The sequence below is a fragment of the Palaemon carinicauda genome, chromosome 17 (assembly GCF_036898095.1).
Source record: "Palaemon carinicauda isolate YSFRI2023 chromosome 17, ASM3689809v2, whole genome shotgun sequence".
NCBI lineage: Eukaryota > Metazoa > Arthropoda > Malacostraca > Decapoda > Palaemonidae > Palaemon > Palaemon carinicauda.
In genome coordinates this window covers 42,974,280-42,991,779 of record NC_090741.1, presented here as the reverse complement: position 1 = coordinate 42,991,779, position 17,500 = coordinate 42,974,280, and the positions used below count along the sequence as shown (strand labels likewise).

Sequence of the window (17,500 nt, the reverse complement as noted above, 5' to 3'; positions counted from 1 at the left end):
ACCAATACCTCCAAATCCTCCACTTCCACTTCCACCTCCTCCACCAGTTCCCCCTCCTGATCCACCAAATCCTCCACTTCCACCCGAACTTCCTCCTCCAAAGGATCCACCAGATCCCCCGGAGCCTCCAAAGCTTCCTCCAGAGCCTCCAAAACCTCCAGATCCACCAGAGCCTCCTCCCCCAGCTGAACCTGTTAGTGATGATAAGCAGAGACTATGCTTCTACATCTGTGAGATATAGGTGACAAAGTACAATTATGTGATATAGGTGACAAAGTAAAATTATGTGATATAGGTGACGAAACTCCTTGTGATTAATTTGGCGGAGTTCATGAAAAGGAAACATATGAGAATGGAAAGGATAAATAAATAATGAGTGATATATGAAAATAATAGATTGTGGGAAAGAGATAATCAAGCGAGAGAATCTTGGGCATGTACGCACTAATAATTCAGGGAACCAAAAGAATCAGATTCATGCAAGATCAAATTCATATTCAAAGCAGATAAAGAAAATCCAATTAGCAGAACAGTTTTAAATCTGAGGAAGGAAATGATCAATTGGGTAATCGAAAATCCTTAAAGTGGGGAGATGAGAAATAATACAATCAGGATTCTTGCAGAGGATTATAATTCAGAGTCAAGATGCGTACACACAATTCACTCAATAAGAAACGTACTCGCACTATCAATAGGAAATTAGTTAATAGTGAACACCTATGAAGAAATTACTTAAAGATGTGGATTACTATCGTGTTTGTGACTAACGATTATTATATAAATGGAACCTAAAAACCAGTTATATATGATTGAATAGTCTATTTGAGTGTAGTGTTAAGGTTTTGAATGAACATAGTATAAATAAAATTACTACTGTTGTGAATGTTAAACAGACCTAATGCAATTATTACGAGAAGTTCTTGGGAAGATATTGAATGAAGAGACTCTGAATAAGATTATTTGAAGACATATAAGTTAGCCATTATCATTAACGTATGAATTAACACACAATCTTAATGACTTAACGGTGAAGGTATAAATAGAAAAGTGTGTGAGGTAAATTATTTTGAAACCTACGAATGAAAACTATCCAAGGAAAAGTATTCTAAAGGCTTAATGAACTGCCATATTAGTTGGTGACTTGAATAAATGATATTCCTTATTTGCCATTTATATTTCAACATTGTATTACAGCAGACTGTTGTGTTGATTAAAATGACAATATATCTATTAAAAACAAAGCTTTGTTTTTGTAGTGACTGTGGATTTCCAATTAGAGTTGTTTTAGAAAATTAATACAGATTTGAGAATGCTTCAGTGACCTCATGTTGGGTTAATTAGGGCTTAGTATGGGTTTCTAAATATACTCTAAGACAGGGGTCAACCAGACTGGTATCCTATTGCCCTTATCCAGTCCAGGCCCGAAAAAAAAAAGACGAGCAAATAGGGTAAAGTTAAGTGTAACCTCTAGGCTAGGAAAAGACTACAGGAATCGGGGAAAACTGAATCACAGAGAATGCCAAATATGATCAAGAGAGGGGATAGAATCAGACGGTAAACTATGTTATATAAGAACTGTAAATTTAGATAGAGATGGCCTGATGGGAGCAACGAGGTTGAAGGATTCTTGTTTTTGCAAAGTATCCTAAAATTAATTTGACTAAATAAAGAAATTTGACCATTGATAATGCAATTATGACGTACTAATACGTAGGGAGTGCTTCAAAAGGACAAAATGCCTTTTACGTTCATTTTTATTATACATTTATTTTTAGTCATCCAATGCTTAGACAGTTCACTAGAGTTTTTGTGTACCAATCAAAGGAATGTGAAGGTTTGTGCCTATGTAAAAAGCTTTATGTCTTTACAATCATTGGTTTATATATCAAACTTAGATTTAGTTGAAAGATATATACGTTCATGTATGCAATTACGTGTACACATACACACTCACGTTCCATTTATTCAATTCTGGCCAACAACTGTGTATATATATATATATATATATATATATATATATATATATATATATATATATATATATATATATATATATATATATATATATACTGTATATACATGTATTTATGTATGTATAAAGTCAGAATCATAAGTTTACTGCCATACCTCATTGTATCCTAGTCCATGTATAAAAAATACCTAATTTTTTTTTTTCAAATTTGGGTTTTTTGTTATTTTTTTCTAAGACTTCTTCACCACAAAATTACTAATTATTGCCATGGAAGAGATGATAAGAATCATTAAAGGTTTATTAGTCATTTTGATGAATTGTGATCTATTCTAATTATCTATCAAGTATTTTTGAGTTATCTAATGTGCAAGTTAGTGTTAATAGAAGCAGTACAGTTATATATCTTAAGATTCCTTTAGCGAGTGCCAATGTAGATATACAATAAGTCTAGGATAAGTACCAATAAATGTTATATGATATCACATGATACTGTGGATATATATATATATATATATATATATATATATATATATATATATACATTTATATATATATGTATATATACATTTATATATGTGTGTATATATGTGTATATATATATATATATACATATATATATATATATATATATATATATATATATATATATATATATATGCACAAATCTTATCGTACTAATGTGCTTTACAATATAATATTGAATTCTACGTAACTAATAGTCTACCTGTGGAGGTTAGGAAATACTGTATAGTCATTAATAATGTAAACAGGAAAATTATTGTCTACGTGATACAACCAGTCTACGTTCGTCTACGATAGTCTACGTGATATAGCCGTCTACGTTTGTCTACTTGGTCTCCTTTTCTTCTCCAGTAAAAGCTGTCTACACAGAAGCTGATTTACTTAGCTTAAGTGGTTGGATCTGGAGTCGGCGGAAGGATTTTAGTATTGTCTCTTCTCGTAAAACGATCTCAGTATTGTCTTTCATTTCACTCGTATATATTGTTCCCCATTTCCACTCCAAAAATATAGTTGATAGTAATATTCAACAAATATGAAAAGAATAGGAAATTATTGTTTTTTTTTTCTTGTAAGCTTACTTGTTCCTGAAGCCTTCAGAAAATTAGTAGCGATAGCGACGTACATCAATAGTTCTTCATTTCTCTCTCTCTCTCTCTCTCTCTCTCTCTCTCTCTCTCTCTCTCTCTCTCTCTCTCTCTCTCTCTCTCTCTCTCCATATGTGTATATATATTATATATATATATATATATATATATATATGTGTGTGTGTATATATATACTGTATATATATATATATATATATATATATATATATATATATATATATATATATGTATATGTATATATATATATATATATATATGTATATATATATACATACATACATACACACATATACACACTTATTTTATCTTTGTCGAAAATTTGTTGCAAGAACATTTCTTATATATTTTCTTAAGGGTTTCCCATCCAAATATTGCCCATTCTTTAAAGAGGGTCTACTCCCGGAAGTGTTCTCTTGAAATTAGGCTGTCAGTCTTATGACTTTATTCAACTATTCTGTCATCAGACGGCTACATAATTCATTACTTATGAATTGAGTTGGTGGGAAAATTCTCTCTCTCTCTCTCTCTCTCTCTCTCTCTCTCTCTCTCTCTCTCTCTCTCTCTCTCTCTCTCTCTCTCTACAGTACAATAATCTATATGTGTAAAACCTAAAGAAACTATTATTATTATTATTATTATTATTATTATTATTATTATTATTATTATTATTATCGAGAAATTTAACTAAACCACTGATCATTACGTCTTTAATGAAGGTTTTTGAAATTGGCTCCCAAAGATGTTAAAGAAGCTGGACAGTAAAGAAGAATGAGACCAAAATGAACGGATAAAAGTAAAATACAGCCAGCATAGCAGCTGTATTTCATCCGCATGGTTTATAAAATATACTGTAACTACTTGACGTTACAGCAGTGTTGCAAATCGATAACAGGTGGCTCATTTTGGATGTTTCTATTGTAGTTGTTATTGATGCCAAGGAGACAGTAAGCAATTGCATCCTGCCGAGTCGAGCAAATTGTGCGCACACCATGAAGAGCAAAACATTTCCAAGGAGCCATTAACTGCTCTTGATGAATTATTCTATTTTCATTGTAAAGTTGAATATGAATCACCATAAGCCTTAATTCTCTTGCAAAAAATGTCTCATTATTTCCTTATTTTCTTTATTTTTGTTGTGGCTGATGTGGTAACCTCCCTGACTGGTGTTCAAGTCCCCCGCTCAAACTCGTTAGTTTCTTTGGTCGCTGCAATCTCACCTTCCTTGTGAGCTAAGGATGGGGGGTTTAGGGGAGACTTTAGGTCTATCTGCTGAGTCATCAGCAGCCATTGCCTGGCTCCCCCTTGGTCCTAGCTTTAGTGGAGAACGACTTGAGTGCTGATCATATGTATATATGGTCAGTCTCTAGGGCATTGTCCTACTTGATAGGGCAATGTCACAGTCCCTTGGCTCTGCCATTCATGAGCGGCCTTTAAACCTTTAAATACATATCATCATCTTGATTACTTTTGCCAGTTTCCCAACTCATCAGAAGCAAAATGTCTGACATCCCCATCAAAATCTATCGCATTTTTCTATATATATACTTCTCTTCTTGTATTAGTTTTCCTTTTAAATCTCCTCGGTCTAACAATAAACTTTTATAATGTCGTCATACATAAGAATAGTTTTTTTTTTTTTTTTTTTTTTTTTTTGAGCGCGTCTTTGTTCCCTTTTACATGTTAGAAGTAGCTGTTACGTAGCCAATAGTTTGTTGTTGTTATTGTCATCTATTTCTTACGTTCGATGTCATAGGCAAAGAAGTCGTGTCTGAAAGTTTCGGTCAATTTATGCACGAAGAAATTCGTAACGAATTCGAAAATTTTTGGCATGCATTGACATAATAGAATAGGTGCATTATGTAATTTTTATGCTTAACAATATTAACCTTAAATGACTAAACGTTCGGAATATTTGTCTAAGATTATAGAATTTTGCCTTGAATTTATGAAATATCTTAAAATTGCTAACCCTTTACAATATTTTCATAGTAAAAAATAAAAGATGGTGAAATTACTCAATGCCTAATAGATTTTGCTAGAATAATATTAAATCACTATATTTATGGTACTTTTTAATTCAAGTATTGAAATAATGCTTTGTAACAATTAGTAAAAACTTCATGAAGATTGCAACTCAACTTGGCTGGTAAAAAACCACAAAAAAAAAAAAAAAAAAAATTCCACCAGTTCCAACATCACCTTGAAACACCATAAAATTTCAGAATCCCCAAAAACTTAATAGTTTAATTTTAACTTTATCAGAAATTAAGTTTAAATCCCACATGTAAACTCTCCCATAATGATTAATTTGAGTTTAGAATTTATCAAGTTTAAAAAAACTATAGTCCATTTCTTTTAGCGATGCATATTTGCACCGACTCGCGGTGGTGCCCCTTTAGCTCGGAAAAGTTTCCTGATCGCTGATTGGTTAGAATTATCTTGTCCAACCAATCAGCGATCCGGAAACTTTTCCGAGCTAAAAGGGCACCGCTGCGACTCGTTGCAAATATGCATCGCTAAAAGAAATGGACTATAGAAAAGATAAAGTTTTCATATGATTTTCAATAAATATCACTGCACATAGACAATCATATGTTTTTCCAACCCACAGGTCTTGTTTACAAACCCAATAAACCTAACCAAACCTTAACCAAACCTTACCTGTGGTAGTGTAATCATTGCACTGCTTCTCGGCAAAGAGCGCCCCGATGCGGAACTGGAAGTTACTGTTTCCAGCGTTTGTTCCAGTCTCTCCGCTCAGGTAACACTGGTCTCCAGTGGTGCCACTCTGGAATTGTCAACAAATCATCCGATTATGGATAATCCTTCCAAAAGGTAAGATCCAATGGCGGTGCAAAACTTTTGTTTAACTATATTATTATTAGCTATATTATTGTTATTATATTATTATTATTAATGATAATAATAATAATAATAATAATAATAATAATGATATTATTATTATTATTAATTATTATTATTATTATTATTATTATTATTAGTAGTAGTAGTAGTAGTAGTAGTAGTAGTATTGTTATTAATTATTGATAATAATAATGATAATAATAATAATAATAATAATAATAATAATAATAATAATGATATTATTAATTATTATTATTATTATTATTGATAGTATTATTAATTATTATTATTAATAATTATTGTTATCATTAGGATGTGAATTAGGGTGTGAATATTGATTGATTAAGTATTTAGCCATCTGATGGCAAAACAACCAAGCTCATTGGCACTATGGGTGTGGATAATGCCAAATCAAAGGTGGCAAAGGATATCAGGCATTTGATTGGAAATCATTCTGATAAAAAAAAAAAAAATAACTATGAAAAGAATTTAAGATTATTAATTTTTCATAGTTTAATGTAAGGTGGGAATAATGATACTGGTAACAGTAGGAAGAAATTTTTAAAAAGACAGGGACTCTTAACTATCTTTAAACTAGAACATGAGAATAGTAAAAGAAATTGGTATGGGTTAGAAACTTGGTCCCTTAAATATGTATGATGTCAAGATCTCAGGCATTTGGAACAATGTCTTAGACAACTTATAGGTAATACTGAAATTTTCGAAAAAATTTTTGGCCCGAAAATCGGCCGAAATTTTCGAAAACATTTTCGGCCCGAAAATTGACCGAAATTTTCGAAAAAATTTTTGGCTCGAATTTCGGCCGAAATTTTCGAAAAAATTTTCGGCCCGAAAATTGACAGAAATTTTCGAAAAAATTTTCGGCCCGAAAATCGGCCGTAATTTTCGAAAAAATGTTCGGCCCAAAAATCGGCCGAAGGAAAAGGGTGGTTGTTCAGTGATCAAAGGCTTAGTTCCTTGAATTGCTTAAGGAGAGGAACTTTTTAAATTAATGTACAAGTATAAAGGTACAGTACAATTTGTACTTTATTTGAGGTATTTAAAATAATGCCTTATTGCCAGGGTCAGACTAACCTTTTCCATTTTCGTTTCGTTGTTTGATACATATTTTAACTTATGTGTTAGGTGTCACGATTTATAACTATATATATATATATATATATATATATATATATAATCTATGTATATATATAAATATATATATATATATATATATATATATATATATATATATATGTATATACATATACGTATATATACACAGTATATATATATATATATATATATATATATATATATATATATAAATATATAAATATATATATATATATATAAATATATATATATATATATATATATATATATATATATATAAATATATATATATATATATATATATATATATATATATATATATATATATACTGTGTATAGAGTATATATATGAATATATATATGTATATATATATATATATATATATATATATATGTGTGTGTGTGTGTGTATGTATAGCAAGATCACCTTAAATATCTAAGAAGAGGAAGAGTATACACTGAATAAGAGGCAATGTGAATGTACATATCAAGGGCTCGACACACGGCTGATGAGCCTTCGCGAAGTTCTTTAACCCACCAACATAAGGAACTCCTTTTGAATTGGGATTTCATCCCAGACTTTATACAAATAAAAAAAAAAATCTAGAAACAAAACTTCCCAAACCCACCGTGCTCATGAAGGAATAAGACCTGCAGTTGAACTCGCTCTCAATATCGCAAGCTCTCTGGCAGGCCTGATCCGTGAAGGCGTCGACGGTCTTCGCCGTATAGATCAGGTATCGGTCCTGTTGATTGTTGGTGTAGCGACAGTCACGTGGTTCTGAGGTGGATGGGAGTGGGGAAAGATGGATGAAACATTATTATTGGAAAAGTAAGATGCTATAAGCCAAAGAGCTCCAACAGGGAAAATAGCCCAGTGAGGAAAGGAAATAAGGATGTAAATAAACTGCATGATAAATAATGAACTATTAAAATAAAATATTTCAAGAACAATACAACATTAAAATAAATCTTTTATATATAAACTATAAAAATCTCAAATAAAAACGAGAAGAGAAATGTTATAGAATAATGTGCCCGAGTGTACCTTCATGTAAGAGAACTCTACCCAAAGACAGTGAAAAACCATGGTACAGAGGCTATGTCCACATGAGGCTCCTCCAATTTTTTCCAGTTTTACCCTTGTTATGGGATTCTTTAAAGCAAGAGCCCGTGCTAGTATAGCATATTCATCCAACAACGGTAACTAACTGGCAGGTACTTACTTGGCGCACACTGGTTCTCCATGTAATCAACGTTGGGAGCAGCCTGGAATGACGTAGGATTCGAGAATCGGTTCTTGTCGGAAATTCGACAGATTCTCTGGGCGTACTCGTAAGTAGCGGACCGACACACGAATCTCCTCTCCTCCAGACACCGGTCCATGCATTCGGATTTCCTAAGGGTCAAAGGTCGAATATGGTTTTAATGTTTGAGTATTTGGAATGTAAACCCCATTGATCGTCTGTGGTACATTTTATCAAGAGTTGAATAAGAATATGGTTTTGGAAACAATTTTTTTTTTATCTTTTATTATTTTTGGAAACAATTAAAGAAAACGAAAATGCACTCACGTAATTCCATTGAAGGTCTCCCTCTCTTGTCCCCGCAGTTCGAAATTTGAAACTCTCTCGTAGGTCCAGAGAAGGCCGCATCCACCTACTTTAGCAGGGAAGAAGAGGAGGATGACAATGATCTAGAACCTGCGCTGGTCAGTTTAATAATAATGCATATAACGTTGAAAAACTAAGATACTTAAAACCCCATGTTATTCTTGAATTTACTTACCCCTGAGGCACACCCCTTCGAAGTAAGCCACTCCAGCGGACCTCCTCAGGTTCGAAGGGGCATCGACAGCGCTGCTGTCGAGGGCGTAACACTCGTAGCGGTTGTAGTCGAGGTTAAAAGCCATGCAGGAGTCCGTGTTGCTGCATCTACGGGAACACTCGGTGGTGATTCCTGCCGGAGGAAGACCACAGATTATATTCGCGATCAAAGATTTTTGATTTGGCATCTAGTGTTTATATATCAGATCAGTTTTGTTTATATAGAACTTCAAAAGTTCAAACTCGCAGCAAATGGTTTTATGTTGGACAGGCTTACATAAGTCCTTTTATAGTTTATATATCAAATATCTGTTTTAATGTTGTTAATGTTTTTAAAATATTTTATTTCAGTTTTTCATTACTTGTATCGTTTATTTATTTCCTTATTTCCTTTCCTCACTGGCCTATTTTTCCCTGTTGGGGTCCTTGGGGTTATAGCATCTTGCTTTTCCAACTATGGTTGTAGCCTAGCTTGTAATAATAATAATAATAATAATAATAATAATAATAATATCAGATCCGTTTTGTTTATGGCGTTATCACTACATTTTCGTCTTGTATTTATTTGATTCTTTTCTCATGTGTCTATTCTAGTATCTGTTTCTAATGGAAATTGTGTGAAGTAATTATGCCAAAGGGTGTTTTTTTCGTTTGTTGGGTTTGTTATGAAATCTATTTTATTATTTCTTGCTTTTAGGCCATTACTGAAAAAGGAATTCTTATAATTGTTTTTGACCAATGTCTCCTATAAGAAATTAATAATAATATAATAGGGCTTATCATATAAAGTTAGGATTACTACGAAGAAAATAGCATCGTAATAAGAAGGATTTTGACACAAGAACTGCCTAAGGTATAAAGAAAATAGATTTAAGAAGAAACAGAGGAGGAAAGATAGTACAATGAAAGCCACAACGAGTCAAGAAGGAATTTAAAGGAAAGATGAAATAAATAAACCTTAAATGTAGGATTATTATTATTATTATTATTATTATTATTATTATTATTATTGTTATTATTATTACTACTACTACTACTACTTGCTAGGCTACAACCCTAGTTGGTAAAGGAGGATGCTATAAGCCCAGAGGCTCCAACAGGGAAAATAGTCCAGTTAGAAAAGGAAACAAGGAAAAATAAAATATCTTAAGAGGAGTAACAACATTAAAATAAATATCTCCTATATAAACTGATGAATGATTCTCCCGGTCCTCACCTGGGTCCCTGGAGGAGTAGAGAGGCAGAGAGCTGATCCCGGAGAGCTCGTATCCCGTGACCTTCTCGTAGGTGAGCCTTCCGAAGGAGCACCGGTCTACTTGGAACAGAAAATTGTCTGGAGGCGCCGCCAAAAGAACCCCCAGTTGCAACCCACCAGGAGTGGAAGAAGGTGGCTGTTAGTACTTCTACGGTGGAGTGCAGGAAGGTGCTCGGTAAACAAAGCCTCTGGTTTTTTTTTTTTTTTTTTTTTTTTTTTTTCCAGAGTCGAATTCCAACATGTGTTGGGACATGTTGGTCAACTTGTAAGCAGCTGCTGTCAGTCTCTTTCTCCGAGGTATATTGAGTGGTGGGAATTAATCTCTCTCTTTCTCTCTCTCTCTCTCTCTCTCTCTCTCTCTCTCTCTCTCTCTCTCTCTATATATATATATATATATATATATATATATATGGGTGTGTGTGTATGTGTATGTCTATATTCTTGATGGACTGCATAACACCTGCGGATATTCTCTCTCTCTCTCTCTCTCTCTCTCTCTCTCTCTCTCTCTCTCTCTCTCTCTCTCTCTATATATATATATATATATATATATATATATATATATATATATATATATGTGTATATATGTGTGTGTATATATATGTGTATTCATCTTTCCTCTGCATATCACCCACTGAAGGATCTCTCTCTCTCTCTCTCTCTCTCTCTCTCTCTCTCTCTCTCTCTCTCTCTCTCTCTGCAGGAATAAAACTGTCTTTAAACAGATTTATATAAAGTATTACATTGGGAGGGCGAAGACGATGACATTGATAGCAAAAGCTAAGCAATTTCTATAGAATCAATTTGATAAAATTCCTGGAATTCAGAGACGACTACAAGTTTAGCTATTAATAATATTTATCTACTTATTAAGCCTTATTACAGTTTAAAGTTATGATTTATGGCAAATAAGGAAATGTGTTCATTACATAGATGGGACGTGTATTTTGATTCTAATAGGGTGTACATATACTGTACACGTATGTTTACATTTATGTACTGTACATTTATGTATATTTATATAATGATTATTACGGTTATTTTATTCGGCGTGAATTCATTTTTTAAAGAATAATTTTTCACATTTCGTTATTCGATTTTGGATCATGTATATATATATATATATATATATATATATATATATATATATATATATATATATATATATATATATGCATAAATACACACATATGTACACATTATGTGCATGAACACAAGTATGTGTATATATGCATGTATACGTGATTACAATTGTTTAGCAATACAACTCAGTACAGAATACCACAGACCAAATAATCCCATAAGCCTACTGACAACCCATTACACAAAATTTTCAATTACAGTGGCCATTAAGATCCAAGTAATTTTCTCCTCCATCAAATATACAAGTGCAAGCATAGTTGGTGTGACGTGAAATTCTCTGTCTGGGAACTTCTGGCATCTAAGCGATGAGATTTTTAGCAAGTAGTCAATATTTAGCGATTATTTAGACAGTACATCCTGTTGATTGGTGTAAAATTAGATCATCTCTATTCGTTAAAAGAGCGAACAAAGAGAGAGATAATTTTTCCACCTAAATACAGAAGTAACTATTAGTTACTGTCTGAATAAAATTGCTATAAAGTTGCCAGAAAGCGCCATCGTGCCAACACCACTTTTCACGAGATCTCAGACGTGATTACAAAGCTTCAATAACAACTCTACGGGGTTTTAACATAACTTTACTGTGCAAAGGTGACTCGTCAAATAAGCTATAAGGTGGATCAAAAAGGTAGAGTCTGTGACCTTTTTCTGTAAATTGGTGGGTTGCCCTGGGGGGTCACGGAAGGTCAGTTAAGGTCACGCAGCAATGCCTCCGACCTTGGTTACCTTCTCGTATAAAGTCTAATTTTTAAGATGATGATTATTTTGATTTATTGATTTTTTTTTGTATTATCTATCATAATTGAAATAGATTTTGAATTTGTGAGTTTAAGATTTTATGATTTTTAAGGGATTAATCTTATTAATTAAACATAATCATAACAAATATGTTAATATCTTTATGATATATCGTGGAGATATTTGCATTGATAATTATTATGATAATTGTTAGGGTTTGAAAATTGCTAGATTGGTGATTAATTGCATTTTCAAATTTTGATATTGAAAACAATAATTTTCATTCCTTTTTTGTCAAAATGAACAGCCACAAAATATTGTCATTTAATATTAATTATAAGTATTTTTTCCCTGAATGTTAATCTTTATTTGCAAAGATAATTTTCATATTTTGGAAAAAAAAACTTTAAAGTATATACAGTAGTATCCTCTTGATATGAAAATTTCGGTTTCTAAATTCTAGATTTATTAGCAATTTTGAAAAGCTAATGAGTAAATTTTTCCTATATATATTTTCTGCACTTCAATCATTATTAATCACTGTCTTTTGTTTTCATATTCTAATTATCAAAACTCCATTAATATAGATCAATTTTGGAGATCATATAAATATCAAATCTATCCATTTCTTAAGACAGTGCTGTTTGGAACTAGCAAAAAATGGAACTTGTTATAATCTCAATTTAGAAAAAAATCACGAAATAAATCGAAATAAATTTGGAATTTTCCGAAGAAATTTCCGGTTATCTTCTTTTTTTTTCCTACCTTCCCCTCCTGGCCTGAAGGTAGTTGGGGGGAACGTGGCTCCCGTACCCCCTGTTCCACCAGTTCCACCAGTTCCTCCTGTGCTACCTGTTCCTCCTGTGCCAGTACCACCGGTTCCTCCTGTGCCAGGTCCAGTGGTGCCACCTGTACCACCAGTTCCACCTGTTCCACCTGTACCACCTGTTCCTCCAGTGCCACCTGTACCACCAGTTCCACCTGTTCCTCCAGTGCCACCTGTTCCACCTCCTATACCTCCGGGGGGCGTAGTGGGACCTGAAGCCGTGCAGTCACGATCGTAGAACGTCGTGCCCGGGCGGTTGACGAGAGCCTCCCTTCCAGCTGATACTGTTAGCAATGATAATAACAGGTGAATTATACGAGTCTGACGGGTTTGACGGGCTGCTGGTAAGACTTGAGCGCAGATAGATTAAGTAACTTAATAAAGTTTTTATAGTCTATATATGAAATGTTTATTTTAATGTTGTTCTTCTTCTTTGTATACATCTTTTCCCACTTCTATGTGGGGTCGATGTTACTTAATGACCATAGTTGTTTTGGCTAATTTTTCATGGCCGGATGCCTCTCTTGCCGCCAACCCTCCCCATTTACCCGGGCTTGGGACCGGCACCTAGTTGAGGCTGGCTTGCCCCCCTCAGTGGCTGTGTTTTTTTTTCCGCCGCTTATTTTAATGTTGTTACTGTCTTTAAAATACTTTCTTTTAATTGTTAATTACTTCTCTTGTTTCCTTTTTTCCTTTCCTCACTGGGCTATTTTTCCTGTTGGAGCCCCTGGGCTTATAGATTCCTGCTTTTCCAACTTATTTTGTTAAAGTTTTTATAGTTTATATACGAAATATTTACTTTAATGCTGTTGCTGTCTTTAGAATATTTTATTTTGATTGTTAATTACTTCTCTTATTTCCTTTCTTTACTGGGCTATTTTCCCTTTTGGAGCCCCTGGGCTTAGAGTATCCTGCTTTTCCAACTTATTTTGTTAAATTTTTATAGTTTATATATGAAATGTTTATTTTAATGTTCTTACTGTCTTTAAAATATTTTATTCTAATTGTTCATGACTTCTCTTATTTCTTTGTTTCCTTTCCTCACTGAGCTATTTCCATGCTGGAGCCTCTGGGCTCCCTGCATCCTGCTTTTCCAATTAGGGTTGTAGCTTAGCAAGTACAGTGACTGTTACTTGTTATCTGATTTTTATTTAGATCTTATTGTTGAACCAAAAAGGTATTTAAAGTGTTTTTTTGTGTTTGTACACAAAGAAGAATTAAAGAAGTGGCTGGTATGGCTGTGGAGGTAACATTTAAGGAACGGAGCGAGGAGAGAAGCCATTAAGTGTAATTGTAAGATAAACCAATTCATTTGTAATGATAATGATAACAGTAGTAGTAGTAGTAGTAGTAGTAGTAGTAGTAGTGGTGGTGGTCGTGGTGGTTTGTAGTCATGTTTATTCATAGAAAATGGAAAATGTTGGATACAGTAAAAGTTTACCAATGAGCTGCTATCCTGTAAGTCAGGGAGCAACGAGGAGCACTGGTGCATATGTATATGGCAGCCATGAACCAATGGATAACTTATGGTAGACTGATTGCAATGAACCGGGGTGTTGGGGGAACTGGTTACTTTTGTTACAGAGGGTAAATTGGTACAAGAGTTTAGTTATTTATAATGAGAGTGAAGCCTGTGTAAGATGTGTAGATTGGTGTGTGTGTCTTAGATAAGGGAAAAGCCCTTTCTACTTGTGATGATGAAATAAAACATGGAAAAGGCAAGATTTGTATATGCAAGTATATTGGATAAGAGAAGGAATATGGATAGAATGTAGAATGATCAATGCAGTTGATTTAGTATTAAGTGATGGAGCCAAGAAAAATTGGAATTTCTTATCAAATAAATTGAAAGTGATTCTGAAGAAAGTTAAAAGTAGTCTTTATCAGGAGAATGTTTCAAAGTAATTCTAGTAAAATTGTGAGTAGCAGAGGAATAAAAGTTCTAAATTCAAACAGCTATAAGGGAGATGTACAAGTTACTCTAAGACGAAATGAAAAGTAAATCACAAAGTACATGGGAATCTTATACAAGAATCAGGAGAATAAAAGGTATGTGGAAACATTATTATTATTATTATTATTATTATTATTATTATTATTATTATTTGCTAAGCTACAACCCTACTTGGAAAAGCAGGATGCTGTAAGCCCAGGGGCTCCAACAAGGAAAATAGCCCCGTGAGGAAAGGAAATAAGGAAAAACTAGAAAAGAAGTTTAAGAACAGTAATAACATTAAAATAAATCTGTCATTCCAAGTAAATAATATTCGAGTACTCTCAGCGTTGTTCAGATATATTGAATAATGATTGTCCAGATATGCTTATTAAATAATGCCCATTACTGCATTGTAAATAATACCAAATTAAATTTATTGGCATATTTTGACTAATGCATACTGTATAGTTTTCATAAAAAAATTCAATTGTGTTCAAATATGTTCACTGACGTAATACTAAAGAAAATACTAAGTACTATAGTCAATTCTTTTTAGTGAGGCAGATTTGCACCGACTCGCAGGGGTGCCCTTTTACCTCGGAAAAGTTTCCTGATCGCTGATTGATTGGACTAGATTATTCTAACCAATCAGCGATCAAGGAACTTTTCCGAGCTAAAAGGGCACCCCTGCGAGTCGGTGCAAATCTGCCTCACTAAAAATAACTGACTATAGTCAAATGCACTCACTAAATGAAGCGTAAATATACTCAAGTATAGCATAATCTCCATACTTTCAACATATTGCCCAGATATGCCTCACTAAATAGAAATATATACCCATTATACATACCCCTATCATCTCCAGATATGAAACACTGCAGTCCAGTCGGGCGGAAGGCCAGTGACCTGCAGTTGAACTGGGTATAACTTGTACACCGCTGTTGACATTCGAAGTCGGAGCCCACACCCTCGATGGTAGCATCCAGGTATTTCGGGTAGGCGCCCGAGGTCACCTGGTAGGGGCATGTAGTATCCACTGGAAGATGATTTATTGGATTAGGAAACGTTTGATATCCAGAATTAGATGTTAATGTGGGCATTTGATGCTACACAGTTAGAAAATGGCCGTAATTTTAATCGGGAATTCTCCGTCAAAATATTCTGTTCTCAATCGTATTTCTCCAGATGAAAGTTAGTTTTTATCTGTACTTATAAGCTTCCTTGGTTCTTACACGCCTAATTTGCCAGATAGTGACCTGCCAAAAAAAAAAAAAAAAAAAAAAAAAAAAAAAAAAAAAAAAAAAAAAAAAAAAAAAAAAAAAAAGTTATCTCACTTACCAGGGGCACATTGGTTTTCCAGGTACTCTACTGTGTTGGGCAGAGCATCCACGAAATCATTTGGGTCAGATCTCCTGTCTTTGCTGCTCAGGCGACACTGAAGCCTGGTGTCGTCATATTCAGCGGATCGGCAAATGAATTGGGTCTCGCCCACACATAGCTTTGGTTGGGGGGAAACATATTTCACTGTCAGTTTGGCTAAAGGAATGGGTTTTATATTTGCCGAGTTCCTTTTAAACACCTAAAGCCGATTAAAAATTTAATCCAATTTAATTTTACTTTTAAACTATAATTATACTTATATAAACATTTTAACTAACAAGAATTTGTTAACTGGTATTTTTAGTTAAAATTAACAGAAAGATATAAATTAACTTTTACGGTAGATTTACTTGAACGTTATAATAAGATGACTGATTTTAAGCCGTAAACGATATGCCACGAATTATCTTACTTTATCTTGTACTCAGTTTGTATACCTCCATTACAAGTAATATTCTTAAATATTTTCTGAGATAGAAAGTTTCTTATATATTAGGTCAAGGTGCAGCTAATGAAAATATATTTTTATTTTTAGTATTGATCGTGAAGTAATTTTCATTGGTAAAATAGATATAAAGGATTGTGAAGTTACTTTTTTGCTGTAAAATCTATTCCATTGCTAAAATTGTTTAGGGAATAAATTCCGCAAAAACAGTTGCATTGGAAATATATGATTGATAAATTGCTGTACCGTGAGAAATATATTTGATTGATAACATAGATTAGGGAAATTCATTTTAATGAAAACGATTTTATAGAAAATTGATCGTGAAGTAATTTTCATTGGTAAAATATATACAATGGATTGTGAAGTTACTTTTTTGCTGTAAAATCTATTCGATTGATAAAATTGTTTAGGGAATAAATTCCGCAAAAACAGTTGCATTGGAAATATATGATTGATAAATTGCTGTACTGTGAGAAATATGATATTTGATTGATAACATAGATTAAGGAAATTCATTCTAATGAAAACGATTATATAGAAAATTAAAGTCGTTTTAGGAAAATTTCATGAAAATAATAGTACTCACCTTTTACCTGCAAGTACTATAGTTGTCCAGTTCTACCCTGTCCCCCTTCACTATGCCCACATTTTACTTTACTGACACTCTCTTTTGTCCATTCCTACCTATTAATACCTTTATTTAAATAACATATACCCTCATTACCAATTCATCTGGGACATACCTACCTTTTACATGCAGGTATTTTTATATCCCGATCATCCTTACACACTTATGAATCCCCATAATTGACCTGCATGCACCATTACACAACTCCAACTAGCTCTGCTTCACCTAGAAATGCTTGTT

General features: G+C 33.2%; 1 protein-coding gene across 1 annotated transcript in view; it reads right to left on the bottom strand.

Annotated features, from left to right (window-relative positions):
* The window catches only part of LOC137656708 (uncharacterized), a 137,439-nt gene that overhangs the window by 42,672 nt on the left and 77,267 nt on the right, over positions 1 to 17,500 (bottom strand). The window contains exons 12-21 of the mRNA XM_068390929.1: positions 16,143 to 16,302; positions 15,655 to 15,840; positions 12,808 to 13,152; positions 10,123 to 10,239; positions 8,869 to 9,039; positions 8,655 to 8,742; positions 8,307 to 8,479; positions 7,710 to 7,861; positions 5,761 to 5,887; positions 1 to 191 (exon numbers count right to left, since the gene is read on the bottom strand). The exon at positions 1 to 191 is cut by the window's left edge and continues 505 nt beyond it. Of these exons, the coding sequence (XP_068247030.1) occupies positions 1 to 191; positions 5,761 to 5,887; positions 7,710 to 7,861; positions 8,307 to 8,479; positions 8,655 to 8,742; positions 8,869 to 9,039; positions 10,123 to 10,239; positions 12,808 to 13,152; positions 15,655 to 15,840; positions 16,143 to 16,302 (1,710 nt within the window). The remainder of the gene's footprint in view (positions 192 to 5,760; positions 5,888 to 7,709; positions 7,862 to 8,306; positions 8,480 to 8,654; positions 8,743 to 8,868; positions 9,040 to 10,122; positions 10,240 to 12,807; positions 13,153 to 15,654; positions 15,841 to 16,142; positions 16,303 to 17,500) is intronic.